The sequence below is a fragment of the Laccaria bicolor genome, genomic scaffold (assembly GCF_000143565.1).
Source record: "Laccaria bicolor S238N-H82 LACBIscaffold_15 genomic scaffold, whole genome shotgun sequence".
Classification (NCBI taxonomy): domain Eukaryota; kingdom Fungi; phylum Basidiomycota; class Agaricomycetes; order Agaricales; family Hydnangiaceae; genus Laccaria; species Laccaria bicolor.
The window spans coordinates 790,330-806,362 of record NW_001889886.1 but is presented as its reverse complement, the minus strand read 5'-3'; the positions used below and the strand labels follow the sequence as shown (position 1 = coordinate 806,362).

The window sequence follows — 16,033 nt, the reverse complement described above, 5'->3', positions numbered from 1 at the left end:
GTAAGTCCTTTCGCTGATTCTGCCTTTCAAGGGTACATATTCAATATGTCATCAAGCAGGGGAGGGGAGGGACATTGCTTAACACCCAATTCGCGTCGGCTCAGCATGGAATTCTCGTTGGGTCTAAGACTCACCCGGATCCTCACGTGGATCGTAGTGCTCAGTCTCTAAGGGAACCTTGGGAACCTGGATTTCAACAAGTGACTGCACATTCGGTTCCCGGTCTCCGATCTTGCATGGAACTGGGTTGTAGTTACCAACCTTTGATGAATCCTCGGGAAGGCAGCGAGCAACCCCAAAGAGGGTTGGAAACTGCCTCTTGATCACGTCTCCCACCCTTCAATTACTCCTCAAGATTGCGGCCTTCCCTACGACACCGGCTCGTCGTTCAGGTATTGTCACCCCCCTTTCATTATGTTTCACTGACGCTGAAGATGTGCATTCAAGTTTATCGCCTTCGCCTATTTGGGAATTGGACTACGAGCTCTGAAGGCGACGATGATGACGGTTATGATGACCACGACTACGTCGACGACGTCAAGGTCCGATATATCGCTTCCTCCAACGGCGCCTCTCACGACCTTCGAAAACCCCGTGTTGGACCTTTGAGCCTGAGGATTTGTATCGCCATTGGCAAGGACCATCTGACGTCAAAGTGTGGATTTGGGAGCGCAATGGCAGCAGCGAGACAGGTGGTGCCAGGCGTCCGATCCAAGCGCGGGATTCGCACCGTCACCTGCCAGAGCATCAGTTCTAAGTGCTGAAGAGCGCTAGACCGCCGTGGATTATGAAGTCGACATGGCAGAAAAGGTATCGGCGTGGTGTGAGTTTCTTTTGGTTAATTGATTCTATGCTATGTCACGAAACACCATTGGCTACCTTCGAACCATCTTGTATACTACGGCACAAAATCTATGCAGTCCTTCTCCTCCTTCAGCGTACCAAGTATAATTCACGTAAGTATCATTGTGCAAGTAACATTGGGCCCGACTCCATTGAAGTCCATTCAACCTCAGTCTGAGAATGTCGACTGTAACGACTCGCAAGTCGAGACTCGAGCCTGGCCATGGGGCTGGCAGTGAGTCGTGGTGACATCAGTTTTAGACTATTTCCTCGACGTCCACGCCATTCACCTTTTCATTCCACGCCAATTCACCGGCCAAAGTGTCAAAGACGCTTCCAGGGTCATCCCCACTGGCAAACATAACCCTAGTCAAAGGCCACAAAACTAGCAAACGCACACCCCTACGCCATAAGAACGACATCCACAGGCATCCATTCCCTCTTCTCCTCTTCACCGTACCACAAAGTCCTACCACACTCACACAGCGCCACTATGCCCCGTCTACGTCATCTCCAAGTGGACAGGTGTCCCCGACGAAGTTCAAGCTTCCTAGCGTAGGCATAGTAGCCCTTCGCTAGTGCCGCCTTTGAGGTCTCCGTCTTCCTTCACACGTCTGGGAATGGGGGTAAAGATGGAGAGGACGATACAGGCCCTGGCTCGCACTCTCCGAAGTTGGTACTACCTACGGTGTCTCCGTTTGTCTCTACTGTGTCACATTTCCTTCAACATGGGTTCGCCGTTCGTTTTTACGCATTCTGGGTCCCCATTTGCTGTCACAGGCATGGGCCTTCCATTCGCTCGAGCTCCAATTGGATACTGCCATGCGCCTCTACGTTGTCTTCCCTCCCAAGAGGATCTACAGGTTCTGTGATCCCATTCCAATCCCGCAGGGTGTAGGCGGTCCAAGCCAACAACACGCATGTCCCCTTCCTCTCCCGCCGCATGACGGACAATACCTTCTTTTAGCCCCCCCACCTCTTTCCGTGGGTGCGTTGCGAAGACGGTGACCGATTCTGGGTTTGTTATGCAGCATCTCAGGCCACGGCTTGGTGTTGGAGTTGAGGCGTTGGTTGAAAATCAATATGATGTCTCGAGGGAGTGTCAGGACCGGCACCAAGAAGAGGGGGAGCATCATCACCAGACTCAGACATATTACCAGAACTAGAAACAGAAACGGAAAGAAGGTAAGATCATCCGAAGGTGGCGACGAGGAACCGAGCATGGCTGACCCCCTCCTCCTCCTCTCCCACCACTCTCCTGCTGTACACCGTATCCCGACAATGGGAGCAGATGCGTTGGAGCTAGGTGAGACTTTTAGGCGTGCATCTGCTGGTGGTGGAGGAAGTACAAGTGGAAGTGGAGTTGTTAGGATTGGGAGAGAGAGGAAAGTTCGTGCGAAGGTTGAGGGGGGGGTAAATCTATTCAGGAGAAAGACGGAGATGAAGGGAAAGGGAACGAGGATGTGAAAGGGAAGGGGCAGGCTCAAGAAAGCAAAGAAGAGAAACCGAACGCGAACGAGGGGGAAATGGAAGACGTGGGGAAGGAGAAGAAACCGGACTTGTGAAGCGGATTCGATCTTGACCCACCACGAGCATCATCGGCATTAGGGTCTGGAGATGCTTCAGCTCTGGATTTGGGCCCACACACAACAGAACACGCCCTCCTTGCAACGCTCACAACCCGCCAAGAAGCCCTAGACCAACGTGAGCTTGGATCGGCGGCTAGACAGGAGAGAATTGAGGGGTGGAGGAGAGGGTTGGGGAGGTGCAGAGGGCTGTTGGGTATCCTGAGGATGCGGTTGGGCGACGTGAGGAAGCGGTTGAGAGGAGGGAGAAGGCTGTTTGGCGGAGGGAGGAGGCTTTTGTGCTGAGAGAGCGGGAGGTGAAAGAGAGGGAGGATAAGGTCGTGGAATTAGAGCAAGCAATTGATGAGCGAGGACGGGCGTTTGATCAGAGAGGATCTGAGCTCGAAGAACGTTCTAGGCAGGTTGAAAAGGAAATTGCTCGACTTGGAGGTGTCAACGCGTCCACTTCGGCAGTTGGTTCAAGTTCATGGCCCACAACTCTTCTTCGGTCTGTGGTCTTTCGGGTATTGGGAGACAAGACGTCCTCCTGCCTCTTTTCCTCCTCCAACCCAAGTTCTTTCTCCTCCATCCCCACCATCCCCCAAAAAGACCCCGACGCGACTGGGAAGCGCGACGCGATCTGTACCTCTCGACAGGTGGACAGGGGAGTTAGCTCGTGCCCGTGGGCGTTGCTGTATGTGCTGTTGTTTTGAAGGTGCTTGTGAGAAGGTTGACTGGGGTTGGGATGTGTTGGTTGAGGAGTTGCAAGAACTAAATTCGAGGGTGGGAGATGCTTTGCGGTCTTATGACTTTTATGACCTTTACGACTTTTTTCACGATCTCTTCTTGACTGACGCTGACGAGGAAATGAATAAATGAATGCGCGCGTATGCGAGCGTTTTTGTTTTTTTGTTTGTGTATATATATATGATCGAGTTACTTATACCTTATGTATCGTTTGAATCTTTGTACAGGACTGAATGTTTGAAAGCATCAATGGTCGACAGTTGCTGGATGATCAGTTCCTCGTTCCTTGTGTTACATATGAACAGATCTACGGGACCGGTACATTGACCCCTTCTGAGCCGAAATCCTGACATATCCCATTCCAAAAGCATACACTCTCCCTGGTGTTCACTAATCAGAAAAATTTAACATAATCTAGCAAAACGATGGATATCAAATACTCCGACAGAGGGAGGAGACCACTCACCCATTCGCACAACTGCCAAAGAAAATCAAAACCACCTAGTAACCCAAAGGCAAATTGGAGACTCACAGCCTTTTTCACCCTTGGAATTAATCACCATGTATCCTGACCAAGGCCCTGTTCCGACAAAGCATCAACAAACTGGTGATGAAGCAGAAAAGGAAAGAAATACAGTTGGTGAGGGAGTAAATTTTGGAGACGATAACTCCATCCGTGTAAACGATCTCATCTTTGATGATTGATAGCCAGGCGGAATCACTGTAGTCTGCGGCGGGATACAATAGGATGAGAATCGGATTATCTCTGAACTGTTACTCACTGAGGCTAAGAAGTAACCGACCGCGTTTCGTGAATTTTGAATCTGGTCCATCTGAAAGGGCACGGTTTGTTGCTGCAGTGACTAGTGGATATTCACTGAGAACTTTACCTGGTGTAAGTTTAGTCTTTTGGTCTGCTGCTATATTGGCGGTTGCATTGACAAGGGCTACGGGATCGCCTTCATCGCTACCCGGATAAGTGTCACCTTGAAAGGATATGACATTGGTGTCACTCATGGCAGTGTCACTAGTCATGTCTTGGAAGAGTTCCATATCCTGGTAGAGTGCATGACCCGGCGTGACAAGGCGTTCAACTTTTGCGATGCGTGCTTTCAAAGACCCAGCGGTGTGAGGGGGCGCGATGAAGAGGGCGTTAAGGCGTCCTAACGAAATATCAGTTTGGTCGAAGGACGTCTTTGCCTTTTGATCTCCTCCTTTCGATGAGTAAACACGATAGTAAACTGCAAAGCTCATGAGTGCACGGTTTGGGTAGGAGTCGTCGACAAGACTTGCCATAGTGGATATCAGTCACGGTATGATCAGAGCGTTCCGGTAGCTTCTTTGACTGCGAGACCTCCTCCGTTCTCTTCTCCGACTCGACAACCAACACAATCGGATCTTGTTCGAACAGGCCTGGCCCAGAAGGAGCGAACAAGGAGAGGCGGGCAGAGTCTTCATTGGGTTCTGGGTTTGAGAGCTGTGTGAAGAGGAGCGCCTTGTCGGCCTCCGACCGTAGGCCCTCAAGTTTGCATATGGACCACTTGATAGATGCCACGGTATGAGGAGGGGCAAAAGACTTCGTTGGAATGCGACCAATGAAACGGTCGTTATCGTAGAGGGGGCGAATTGATTCGAATGGACCGAGTTTGGTGTATAGACGGTAATATACTGCACGAGTGGATTAGGCCATTGAAGCCAGGAGTCAAGTTTCCGAGATAGGGCGCACCGTAGTTAGGACCCGTCCTTTTCGTTGGCGTTCCGTCTTGAGACGCTGAATCTGGACCTCCTTCGCCATCTAAGGAGGGAGTAGAACTGGATGTATGATCACGACCAGGCAGAGTAGACATAGCTGCTTCCAACCAGCACCTATTGAAACGTCAGCAAGATGGACGATTGAAGGAAAGGGTTATCGGACATGCCTTCATCAATCATCATCACAAGGTATTGGCCAGATGTTCTAAATTTGAACGAGTAGCTCTGCCTTTACTCCATCCAGCGCATGCACTGGCCTTTCAAGCTCCCAACTTCCCAGGTGGAAAAGCACTGGAGCGCAAGTTCATAAGAATCCACAGTTCAATCTGGAAGTGGAAAAGTACAGGGTTGACAGCACAAGCGCGTTTGAGTGCGGGAATGACGCGCACCGATGCCCATAAGATTCCATGCTATTCCATGTTCAGCGTGGTGGGCTTCAATACTTATCTAGACAGGCACACGGGCGCCTCTCCAGGGAAGGTCGTCGGCAGCACCCGGACAAGTCGTTGACGTCACGGCGCAAAGCAAGCGCAAGGATGTGAACAACGTGCGAGCGCTGATCGCAACAACTTCAAGTTCCAACGTTGAACGTTGAACTTGAACTTGGTTGTAACGAATCGCCAGTCAAAGCCATGGCGTTGAGTCTTGACATGAGATTCACAACCACCGCCGAGTCGATCCCGTACATCCTCCACATCCACCGGCGCACCAGCTCACCCACAAAGGAAGTACTTCCATCGTCATGCCCAATCCCTCATCAAATGCAGTAAAACCAAACGCAGACTCCTACACCATAAATCAACATCCACCGACACAGGCATCCTTGCGCATCCGTCAAAAAACAAAACACTGTGCTGATACCCTTCCTTACCTTATGACTCCCATTCACCCTCAAGTTACCAGAAGATCCACAACACACATATCTGCCTACTCCACTCCACACTGGCGCAGGGGCTCAGGAGGTTCCAAACTGGCAATTGCAGTGATCACTGCATTTGTCAAGGAGAAACTATGACATTATTTATCACCAAATATTATTGGTCATGGAACTTGGTTTTCGCTGTATGGCCATGGTTTTGATCGGGAAATTGATTACCTAAGTCATGGTCTAGATCACAGATTTTAGAATCGAGATTTGGTTTTGGCTAAAATAATTCATGGTCTGCTGTTTCTGGATTGCTGCAGAGGTCAACAAACTTATATCGTGGATATGTAGCCTCATTGGCCATCTTATGGAGTCTCCCCTGATCAACCTTTGGTTATTGGGCAACAAAATTTGCTTACCTAATGTCCATCTGACCACCTGTAAATTGCTGCCCACCTGGTCCTGAAGCGATGCTGATCTAGATTTACCACCTGTAAATTGCTGCCCACCTCGGTCCTGAAGCGATGCTGATCTAGATTCACTGCCTGTAAATTGCTGGCCTCTGTGATCCTGAAGCGACACTGGTGCAGCCTTACCACCTGTAAATTGCTGGCCTCTGTGATCCTGAAGCGACACTGGTGTAGTTCAACTACCTGTAAATTGCTGGTTTCTGTGATCCTGAATCAACCTGATATTTATACAAGCAGCAATGAGGACATTCACTTTTCAACATCTCTCCCCCTCTTGTTCAGAGTTCTGCGACACTTTTCAGTCACATCCAGTCATTTCATCGCTCCAAAACCTTAGGCTTTTAATCTTGTATGTCGTTATAGCCTGCTTCCCAAAGTGTTGCTTGCTAACACTTTCTCCCTTTTAATCGCAGTATCTTTTTCTGATATTAATATTTCGCAGTAAGTTGATTTCGATACTTTCTGATAGTTCAGAAAAAGGATCTAACAAATTGTATGGGCAGAATGGATCTGTCGCAGCTGACTTTAGATGAAGTTGCTCAATTGCGAGCACTCTTGTTTCGAACCCCAGCTTCCAGTGCCCCTGCCCCAAGTTCTGTCCCAAGTGCTCCTGCCCCGAGTGCCCCTGCCTCCCATGCTTTAGTGACAAACACATCAGTCCAACCATTCCTTCCTTCCCAGTTACCCCACCCTCTGGATGTTCCCAGCCAGCAGGAATTCGCAACTTCTGTTTCGCAAACCCAGGTGGGACCAATGGCTGTACCTTCTCTTCCGATCACCCAGCCCTATCAAAGCATGTGAGTCAACAGTCAGCCAGCTCCATTCCAGCCCTTTTTAGGACTCCAGAGTCTTGGGTTGAATCTTGCCACTGGCCATGCAAATCAGGCACGACGAGCCTCTGCTGCAGCCACTTTGCCAAGGCAGCCAGCATTAACAGCTCGTCGCACTCAAGCTCAATCTAGTCGTCGTGTCAGAGGAGCAGCAGTTCATCCTCCTACACTCCCTAATGGTATTCCACAGCAGCCCAAAATTGGAGACTGCCTTGTGTTGGGAACAGCTGAATGAGCTTTTCGTATTACAGTCAAAGTTCATTTCCCTGTTGTAAGTGTATTCTTCTTCCTACAGTTGCTTCGATGCTGACACATTTGCAGCCTGAGCATGAAGACTTCATCTACCGATTCCTCAAAGATTCGCACAGTGCATGGCTCGAACAGCATCACCTTCTGTGGAGATACGAATTTGCAGCTTCGGCCACTGTCCACTCCCTTATCACACAAGTTGCAAATGACATGAGAAATTCCCCATCAGCATACCAATTTGCATCGGTACCATCGCGAAATATCAGTATCGTCGCCCACGAGGCTCTTCCACTGCAACTTTATGGTCTTGTAGCCAGAGGAGTTCCTCGCCCTCGTGACCAATTAGTTCGCATCGTCTGCATGCCCACAGACCCTTACTTTACCTTGGAGATGGTCGCAGCTGACAGGAGAAGGTATGCAGCACCTGTATGCATTGAGGGAGATAGATTTGCTATACATCTTGGTAAGCGATACTAGTCGCCATCTTTCTTTCTGGCTCTTACAATTTTTCTGCAGGAGTGACCCTCCCCCGAACATCAGCTCTTATCAATCATCGTAGGCACAAATGCCTTGGTCTTCGGCTGCATAGTTACCTTCCGACTGACAGTCATAAAGATGATGGATCTGACGATGGTATTGTTACTTCTGGAGGTGAAACAGATGGGTATGATACCGACGAGTTTGAAAGTGAACCAGCCCCCATCTCCAACTCATCAGTCCATGGATTGTCAGTAAATCCTCCAGCCAGGACGACAAGAAACACAGTCAGTATCACAGACACAATCTATGCCTTTATATTGCTGACCTCGCTATCCAGACATCTTCTGCTCTAGGCGAAGGCCAGAATAGCCAATCATTTGTGATGCCCTGGAGCTTTTTGCCTCCAAAAATCTGGGATTCACACTCCTGGACCCCACCACCATCGCAAAATCTCTACTCTATTGATCGCCTAGCTACACAGGTCTTTCAAACTGCCACCAGTGGCATCTCAGTACCCAGGTTTGTTGTGGAAGGCAATGATGTTGCAGGTTTATGTCAGCATTTGGATGCCTTCCTGACCCAGGCCATCAAGGAAAACGACTTCACAACCATCCTTTCGCCCAATCGCACCTTCCAGATGCAAGTATTCCCACCTTTCTCTGAAATGCAATTCGCTAAACCATCTTATTAGCAATGACCACAATGGCGACATGACTTCGCTCGGCATTGGGATTGAGCGAGAAGTTATTCATACTCTCTTCAGTTCCTTTATCGACAAATCATGGCTCACTCCTCATGCTGACAATCATGCAACACTTGCTGTTATCTATCCTGAGTCATCATGGGCCCTCATTCCAGAGCAGCGATTGGTTGGCTGTGCGAAGCTTGGGGCACTCACTGCCCTGATGCTTATTCAAGGCCACTGCCCATCACCACTAGACCCACTCATCCTTCAATACTTCGTTCATGATAAAAATTTCCACTCCTTAACCCCAACTTTTGTCGGCAAATGGCACCCCAACCTCCGAACAGCAATTTTTGACTGGGTTGAGGCTGGTCATTCTGGTAATATCAGTCACTTTCATAGCCACTTTGCTAGTTATCTTGATTTGGAGGTGAGAATTTGCCAGCAGCTTTGTCCCCCAATCTCATTCATCTCCTGGCAGGTCTGTTCTATCGGGCCTCGAACAGAGGCATCACATGGGGCATTTATCCCCCAGATTTTATACCAGACAGTCTTCGGTCCCCACCCTCCTTTTCATCCTGAGTGGAAGGCCTTCTATAAGGGGTTCAAGCTCTCCTGCAGAAATGGGTTTTCGTTTCTTTCTGTAAGCATTTTAAAAACACTACTGTGGTAATCTGCTGACCACATTCAGGTTCCCAAATCTTTCAATGGAGGTTCCGAAACCTTCTTCAGTCTATTGTGGACATCGCAAGTCAAGAGCTACGAATGCATTAGAGCCTGCATCCCCAATATTGCCACTTCGCAAGCCATCCAGACAGCTCTTTATAATGCTGATGAAGACAGGCTTTCCTTCGCAGATTGCATTGTACGATTTCTGAAAGGTACTGGTCTTCCCTGCCCTGATCGATTCCAGGATATCAAGGGCAGGTTTGGGAACAGGTTTGATTTTTCGCAGGTTGACTCACCAGCTTTCCGACCCCGTATGTTTCTGTGGGCAGCTACAGGTGCACCATTTATTGACCCTAATGATGGGGAGATTGAGGTAAGTGGATTTTGCCTGCAATTATATACTGTTGTGATCTAACGACACCTGTAGATTGCTGTTGTAGAGGCGAACCACCCGATGTATGCTGAAAATGCAGTTCAGGGTCAGCTTATGGCTTCGCAGGGAAGAATTTCATTCCAAACTTGCTCTAAATCAGTTCGTTTTCCTGCCTGTCGGATCCTTGGGCTGGCAGGTGAAAACAACCACACCCCCTTCCATGATCGTTTCGATTACTGGATACTTACTGAAATTCTTGAAGCAATCGGGGGCCACTCCATTCTTTAGCTAGCAGATAAAGAGTCGCTTACATTGATATATCGAGTATACCCATACAGCTCTTCGTCAGCGATGCTGTTACTTTCATTCTGGTGACTTTCTTTTGCGATATAATTTACACCCCCACTCCCTGTTGCCTCACCCACTGGTGCTTCTTTTGTGATATACTTTACACCACCCCCTCTCCCTGTTGCCTCACCCACTTGTGCTTCTTTTTGTTGGCAAACTATACCTATCGCTTCATTTTTAGAGTACTCAGTTTATATCATTTTTTAAAGTAATTCGTCTGTAGCTGGCTGCTGTAGTCTTTCCTATTGATCTTAAATATAAGGTGTTCTTCTTTATATCCTGGTTCAATCATGCAAAATGAATATATCATGGAGGGAAACAAGAAAACTGCAATAATTCATATTGTTTACTAGAGGTTCGCAGAATTGGGCAGCTTGATAAATTTGTGCACCCATCAGGAATTGAACTTGTGGCCACATGGCTTCATGGAATCGGGCACACCACATGTTATACACAGAAAGCAGCCCGTTAGACCATTACACCACAGTGGCATTATTAACACTGAAACATTATTCTTCATGGCCCAAAGGAAGCCACATCCTTACACATCGGTGTGCCATGCAGTCCAGACAGTCATGGCACATGTCGCCGTCACTGTCCACAACAATCATGGTGATGCCCCTCCACTTCCTTTTTGACATGAGAAGCAGGAGCCATGTTGCTGTCAGTGGTGTAGCAGCCAGCAATGGATGGGCACCAGATGAGCGACTGTTATCGTACTTATGTATTTGTAATCATGGGAATACACCAAAATTGACATTTGAAACCAGCATTGACATTTGACGAACTCTAACAGCTACTAAGTTATCAATTTCTAATCCACCTGTTGTAAATGAACAGTTTGAAGGCCAAATTCAATTGACCCTCCCGTCTTCTGCAGCTCACACATAGCGAGTTCTACCCAGGCTGTTGAATTCATTGCTAAACCCATAGAGAAAACACTCCCCCGGTATGAAGTAGCATGGAGGTGTTCAGGCTGAAAGGCTGTCAGTGTGCGTGCAGCCCCTTGGACAACAACACCAAGCCCAAAGTCAATAAAGTTAGAGCCCAGGTGGGCACTGGGCAGTAACTGGGGGGAGAGGATTCTGCGGGCGACAGTACAAGCAAAGGCCCAGATTGTAGCACATCCATCTGTATGGGAAGGCCTGAATTCAATGGTAAAAATTTCACATAAAGGAAACTAATAATAATCAACTTACGCTTCATATGAAACTGTGGCTACCCCTTCAGGAGGGGCCCGGGAGGCTTGGCTGAATGTGTAATCAGTTCCGTCAATTGAAATTGAGAAGCCACATCCTATTCAAATTTTATTACTGGAAATGAAAAAAGAGAAAAGAAAGTTATCATACCTTCTGGAACATTGCGTGTTGCCATAGTAGGATAAATACCATCCAGCTTATCTTGAACTGGCTTCGTAACATCTGTAGGCAGATAAGCCTTGATGAGAGCCCACAATAGGCTCATTCCTCCAAGCAAATCAGTGTCCTGCTGGACCTTCTGCTCATGGGTCAAGTCCCGGGTAAAAGATTGTGCCCATCCAAGAATGCGGGCATGGCGTGCTCCCATGTTGAGACCTATTTGTACCATTTTTCCTGGATGGGTTGGCTGCCAAAGCGATCAGTCAAAGTATTTGTGATTTATCATTTTTTAAAGATGCACACGGACATCACGTCGGCTGCTGCAAGCTGCTTCTATAACAAGCTCCAGCCATAACATCAGTGGGGTAACAAAAGGGGTGTAGCATGGGATGTCCTGTGGGACATCCCGTGCTACGACGAGCTCCATTTTATAGCCTAAATATTATAAGTAATTTTAAAAAATTAAAATCAAAATTAAAACCACATACGCTTATTTACACCCAAAGATACGAACACTGTGGATTGATGGAATGGAAGAACATAGAATCCAGTTTCTGCACAGCAGAGAATAGCATTGTCAGGTGTATCTGCTGCTCTGACTTCCACAGCAGGACAGTTGCACCGGTAATCATGCTGCTCCCCACCTGGATAATCTTTCAATTGGCTCTTGAGGTATCTGCGCTGCCGGAGAACTAGAAGAGCACCAAATCGCTCCTGTACCTCGGCCACAGCATCATCCCAGGTAGCTGCTTTCTCGATAATCGCAATGATCGAAACCTGTTCTGCACAGAGACCAAGTGCATCAACCTAAACGATCGTAAAGCTAGTTCACACAATGTAAATATCAACAGGTAAATTGCCGTACAATTCTCCGGCGCTCCTGATGATTCGCTTTACCCTCAAGCATCTTATCGTGTAATGCACTGAAGAGCGCATAGGACTCTGACCCTGCCTGGTAGAGGGAAAGTCCTTGAAGAACAAACCCTGGCCACTATGACGATACATGTCAGAAAAGAACAACACCTGGAAACAAGACTGAACGAACCCCAGCTCCTTCCTGAAACTCACCCACAAAGGGTGCTTCTTCTAAGATGCTGGCCTGGGTATCAGATGTGGGTTCTTCCAGATAGATGTGTAGCAGCTGCTGGATGTTGTCCCCTTCGATGTAGCTGCGAACTACCAGGACAGACCAGATTAACTGAGCTGCTTCTAGAAAGAGCTGACATAGAAGACATACATTCTTTGATACCTGTGGTTTTGTGTCTTCGTGGCATTGTAGGTGGGTGGACGATGTGGATAGGATGATAGCAGAATCAGATAAGCGACGCGAAGTGGTGTAAGCGATGTGTAAGCAGCACAGCTCCCTGTGGATCATACAAGTTTATGTTCCTGTCTATAACAATGCCACTGTGGTGTAATTGTCTAACGGGCTGCTTTCTGTGTATAATGTGTGGTGTGCCCGATTCCATCAAGCCATGTGACCGAGAGTTCAATTCCTGCTGGGTGCACAAATTTATCCAGGTGCCCCACTTCTGTATACCACTAGTAAATTGTTCCCAGTATTGTAGTTTTTTTCGTTTCACTCAATTATATATTCATTTTGCATGATTGAACCAGGACACCACCCTAAATTTAAGACTACAGCAGCCAGCTACAGGCAAATTACTCTGAACATGTCGTCTTTTGTCGCTGTCATTACGACAGTGTATACAGGTAAAGACACACCCCCAGAACCAGGCCAGTGTTGCATAGCCGGGTGAATTGCTGACACACTGGTGTGTGCCTCCTCTTTAGTGTCAATGGTACATCGGTTGGACACATTCAGATGTGTCGGGCATAAATAATTGCATGCCTGCACATCTGGCCAGCTTCAGGTCTTTTTTCTTTCTTTTGCAGGCCCCCCTGTACCCGGGTAAATGGCAGAATAATATGTATTGCTTATCTACAGGAAAAACATTGATATGGGAAGGTATACCTACAGTGTAGAAGTAGGAAGGAAGGGGCGAGGTAGGGATACCACCTCTCCCCTTCAACAACCCCCTCCTATCAAAGCTGGTGATCCCCACACCACCCTGTCCAGGCTGCATGCCCTCTGCCCGATACTGAGTCCCCAACTCTCCACACTGATAGCGAGCCATGGTGTACATTGTCGGTGCATCGGGAAATCGCCGATGACCCTATTGGCTGTGCGTCGATCGTGGTCGGGGGCGCCCATGGCTGCTGGTCGGAGGTGGTGATGAGCCCCCATGGCCGTTCGTCGACTGTGGTTGTGGGTGGCTGTAGCCATCCGTTGACCCTGCAGCAAAAGTGGGCACTTGCCGTCGGTCGACCATGGTGCTGGGGTGCTGTGGCCATTCGTCGATGGGCTGTGGGGGGCCGTAGCTATCCGTCGATCCTGGTGGTCCCCTGGCCAGTCGTCGATTGCCGGGGTGGGACCCCATGGCCATGTGGGTGGTCATGCCGTTTTTCAATCATCGTGGTGGGCCAAGCGTCGTCGAAGGCCGTGGTGGGCAAATCGTGATTTCGTCAATGGTGGTGCTGGGCACCCATGGACATCTGTGGGCGGTCGTCGCCATTTCTTGATGGTGGTGGTGGGTCCCATGGCCAATCGCCAATGGTCGTGGTGGGCAGATCGTGGCTGTGGGCAGCCGTCGCCATTCGTCAATCCTGCGGCGAAAGTGGGCACTCGCCGTCGGCCGACCATGGTGCTGGGACCTCGTGAGCTGGATTCCATAGAAATGAGTGGTGGGAGGATTTGGATGAACATAGACTGGGGGTACTTACCATGAGGTTACACAAAAGCGAACGACGAAAGTTGGTAGGCATTCGTCGTTTGGTTGCCACGTCGCTGTCAACGACGTGGCACCTGAATTCTATTTTTCAGAGATGAGTGGTGGGGGAGAGGTGAGTGCTCACCGCGGTCTGCTTCCCTCCGTGTGCTGGCCATCGTTCGTGAGCCATGGTAAATTCGTCGCCGTTTGTCACTTGTTATCACATCGCTATCGGCAATGTATCCCCTGCTTCTTGTGTGAGAAAACAGGGGGGAGGGGATTCATGTAGCTCACCTGGCCGTCCTCTGGATTCTGGAACCATGGTTGGGTCATCGTCCTGTGCTGTTGTCGTTCTCTCGTTGGTTGCCACAGCGCCTGCTAGCGTCGCTTTGTTGTTGTTGTTGCGATGTGTAGTGGTGGTTGGCACAGTGGCTGTTGGTGAACAGAGGTGATGATGCGTCGCAGCGTGACCCAGCCAATCATGTGACCTTTGATCGAAACCAAAAACCAAAACCGTGGGATGAAAACCAAAACCATAGAATAGAACCATGTTTCTACCAAAAACCACTATCTACGGCCATAAATCGAGTTTAGAATTATTTTTACTGTAGTCTAATCGGGCGCACGGGTGCCTAGGGGACGTAACACATCTCCTCTCCCTGAGATATTCCTGGTCTCTGAGACCAGCGTTTCAGGTTGAGCAGAGTCGAACTTTCCTCTCTCTTCCTCCTACCCCATCCTTCTGAGGTAGCGGTATCTTGCATTCACATTACAACTCTTAGTTGCATCGGATCAAATCCTCATCATTTCATCTCATGTCTACTGGCAATGTCGTTGATGCAACTCCTACTCCTCTTGAAACTCCTATTTCTGGTGGTAACAACGACACTACTCAAGGTGGTAACAACGGTGCGAGTGATCAACAGCATCCAGGAACAACTTCCGGTGAACAAGGTTCTGGTAATCGCCGATCCTTGTCACCGGAATCTGGGCAAAGTCAAGTTCGAACGCTTGGGAATGCCCCAGTTTCTATCGCTGCCCTTGCTGCTTGCAACAAGCCAATCGAAGACTTTCGTGCCTCAAACATCTCAAAAGCCACAGCACTTAGCCGAATCTACACCACACTCACCGACGCATTACCAGCAGACCCGACAGGAGTCGAAGAGGCCTTTGCGCGCTATATCGTCATCCTTGAAAACCACGAACACCACCTTTCCGAAGCCGAACGCCGCGGCAATAGGCAACGTTCAAAATCACCTGTTGAAGAGCAATTTGATGAGGAGGAACTGTCTCGCCCAACGAAACATGCAAAACCTGATGAGTCTCAATACCCATGGGTTGTCTCAGATTTCATACATTCGGTCACTTTATCCCCTTCCCTCACAGCTTCACTCGACCTCCTCAAACTGTATTCAGTCGACCCTAAGGGCACGAAGCGATCCCTCATCAACTCACCCACATGCCCTGAATTCCCAGACTCCGAATGGACGAACATTCTTGCGGGTCGCGCTGTCAACCTCGACACGGTACTTACAGGTTATTACTCGACATCCAATAACGACGAGCGCATTGAGTCAATCGGTGATCTTGATATCAAATTTGGAACTGTTGCCCCAACCAAAATTGTTTCAAGTGCGGGGGAGTGGACAATCACTTGGAATAGAGCATCTCGCGCAACGTCAATGGCTTTCCCTCATCGTGCGGGAGAACTGGCCGATTATGCTGAGTACATCATCGCACTTTTTGCAGCAACTGATATCCTGTTCCATGACTGAGTTATTCTTTTCGACAAGGCTGTTCGCCATCGTGTCGGCAGCCGACGTGATCTCGAGCTCACTCATTTCGACAAATTTGCCGATCTTAGAACCGCACACATGGATTCCATTGGTGCAGCTGTTGTGCAATGCTTACCTATCTCAAAGGTACCCTCGACTTCACGCAAGAAACAGGAGGCATGCAACCGATGGAATGAGGGGCTGTGCTTGCTTGATGGCAGCCAGTGTCGTCGACTCCATGTTTGCAACAAGT

General features: G+C 48.8%; 6 protein-coding genes across 6 annotated transcripts in view; 3 read left to right on the top strand and 3 right to left on the bottom strand.

The window, feature by feature from the left end:
* LACBIDRAFT_328195 (uncharacterized protein) overlaps nucleotides 1-3,133 on the top strand; it is a gene marked incomplete at both ends in the record, with an annotated part of 3,574 nt that extends 441 nt beyond the window's left edge. The window contains 9 exons of the mRNA XM_001882208.1: nucleotides 32-249; nucleotides 448-757; nucleotides 938-956; nucleotides 1,002-1,078; nucleotides 1,494-1,831; nucleotides 1,883-2,149; nucleotides 2,452-2,547; nucleotides 2,586-3,102; nucleotides 3,124-3,133. Coding sequence (XP_001882243.1) covers nucleotides 32-249; nucleotides 448-757; nucleotides 938-956; nucleotides 1,002-1,078; nucleotides 1,494-1,831; nucleotides 1,883-2,149; nucleotides 2,452-2,547; nucleotides 2,586-3,102; nucleotides 3,124-3,133 — 1,852 coding nt within the window. The remainder of the gene's footprint in view (nucleotides 1-31; nucleotides 250-447; nucleotides 758-937; nucleotides 957-1,001; nucleotides 1,079-1,493; nucleotides 1,832-1,882; nucleotides 2,150-2,451; nucleotides 2,548-2,585; nucleotides 3,103-3,123) is intronic.
* Nucleotides 3,134-3,462: 329 nt separating this feature from the next.
* Nucleotides 3,463-5,002, bottom strand: LACBIDRAFT_328194 (uncharacterized protein; the record flags this gene model as incomplete). The annotated part of the gene is made up of 7 exons (XM_001882080.1): nucleotides 3,463-3,545; nucleotides 3,622-3,633; nucleotides 3,688-3,735; nucleotides 3,761-3,883; nucleotides 3,938-4,443; nucleotides 4,544-4,823; nucleotides 4,882-5,002. The coding sequence occupies 7 exons, from the start codon at nucleotides 5,000-5,002 to the stop codon at nucleotides 3,463-3,465; spliced, it is 1,173 nt and encodes a 390-aa protein (XP_001882115.1).
* A 2,373-nt stretch (nucleotides 5,003-7,375) lies between these two features.
* LACBIDRAFT_299099 (uncharacterized protein) lies at nucleotides 7,376-9,816 on the top strand (the record flags this gene model as incomplete). The annotated part of the gene is made up of 7 exons (XM_001882207.1): nucleotides 7,376-7,784; nucleotides 7,838-8,085; nucleotides 8,139-8,440; nucleotides 8,493-8,916; nucleotides 8,968-9,129; nucleotides 9,178-9,528; nucleotides 9,583-9,816. 7 exons carry the CDS (start codon nucleotides 7,376-7,378, stop codon nucleotides 9,814-9,816), a joined length of 2,130 nt encoding a protein of 709 aa, XP_001882242.1.
* Nucleotides 9,817-10,610: 794 nt separating this feature from the next.
* LACBIDRAFT_328192 (uncharacterized protein) lies at nucleotides 10,611-13,381 on the bottom strand (the record flags this gene model as incomplete). The annotated part of the gene is made up of 11 exons (XM_001882079.1): nucleotides 10,611-10,699; nucleotides 10,762-11,021; nucleotides 11,076-11,172; nucleotides 11,226-11,481; nucleotides 11,542-11,669; nucleotides 11,723-12,041; nucleotides 12,100-12,225; nucleotides 12,307-12,403; nucleotides 12,472-12,598; nucleotides 12,960-13,086; nucleotides 13,214-13,381. The coding sequence occupies 11 exons, from the start codon at nucleotides 13,379-13,381 to the stop codon at nucleotides 10,611-10,613; spliced, it is 1,794 nt and encodes a 597-aa protein (XP_001882114.1).
* Nucleotides 13,382-13,701: 320 nt separating this feature from the next.
* Nucleotides 13,702-14,181, bottom strand: LACBIDRAFT_299097 (uncharacterized protein; the record flags this gene model as incomplete). Its single annotated transcript, XM_001882078.1, has 3 exons — nucleotides 13,702-13,957; nucleotides 14,019-14,100; nucleotides 14,151-14,181. 3 exons carry the CDS (start codon nucleotides 14,179-14,181, stop codon nucleotides 13,702-13,704), a joined length of 369 nt encoding a protein of 122 aa, XP_001882113.1.
* A 639-nt stretch (nucleotides 14,182-14,820) lies between these two features.
* Nucleotides 14,821-15,780, top strand: LACBIDRAFT_299096 (uncharacterized protein; the record flags this gene model as incomplete). The annotated part of the gene is made up of 1 exon (XM_001882206.1): nucleotides 14,821-15,780. The coding sequence occupies one exon, from the start codon at nucleotides 14,821-14,823 to the stop codon at nucleotides 15,778-15,780; it is 960 nt and encodes a 319-aa protein (XP_001882241.1).
* Nucleotides 15,781-16,033: the final 253 nt, after the last annotated feature.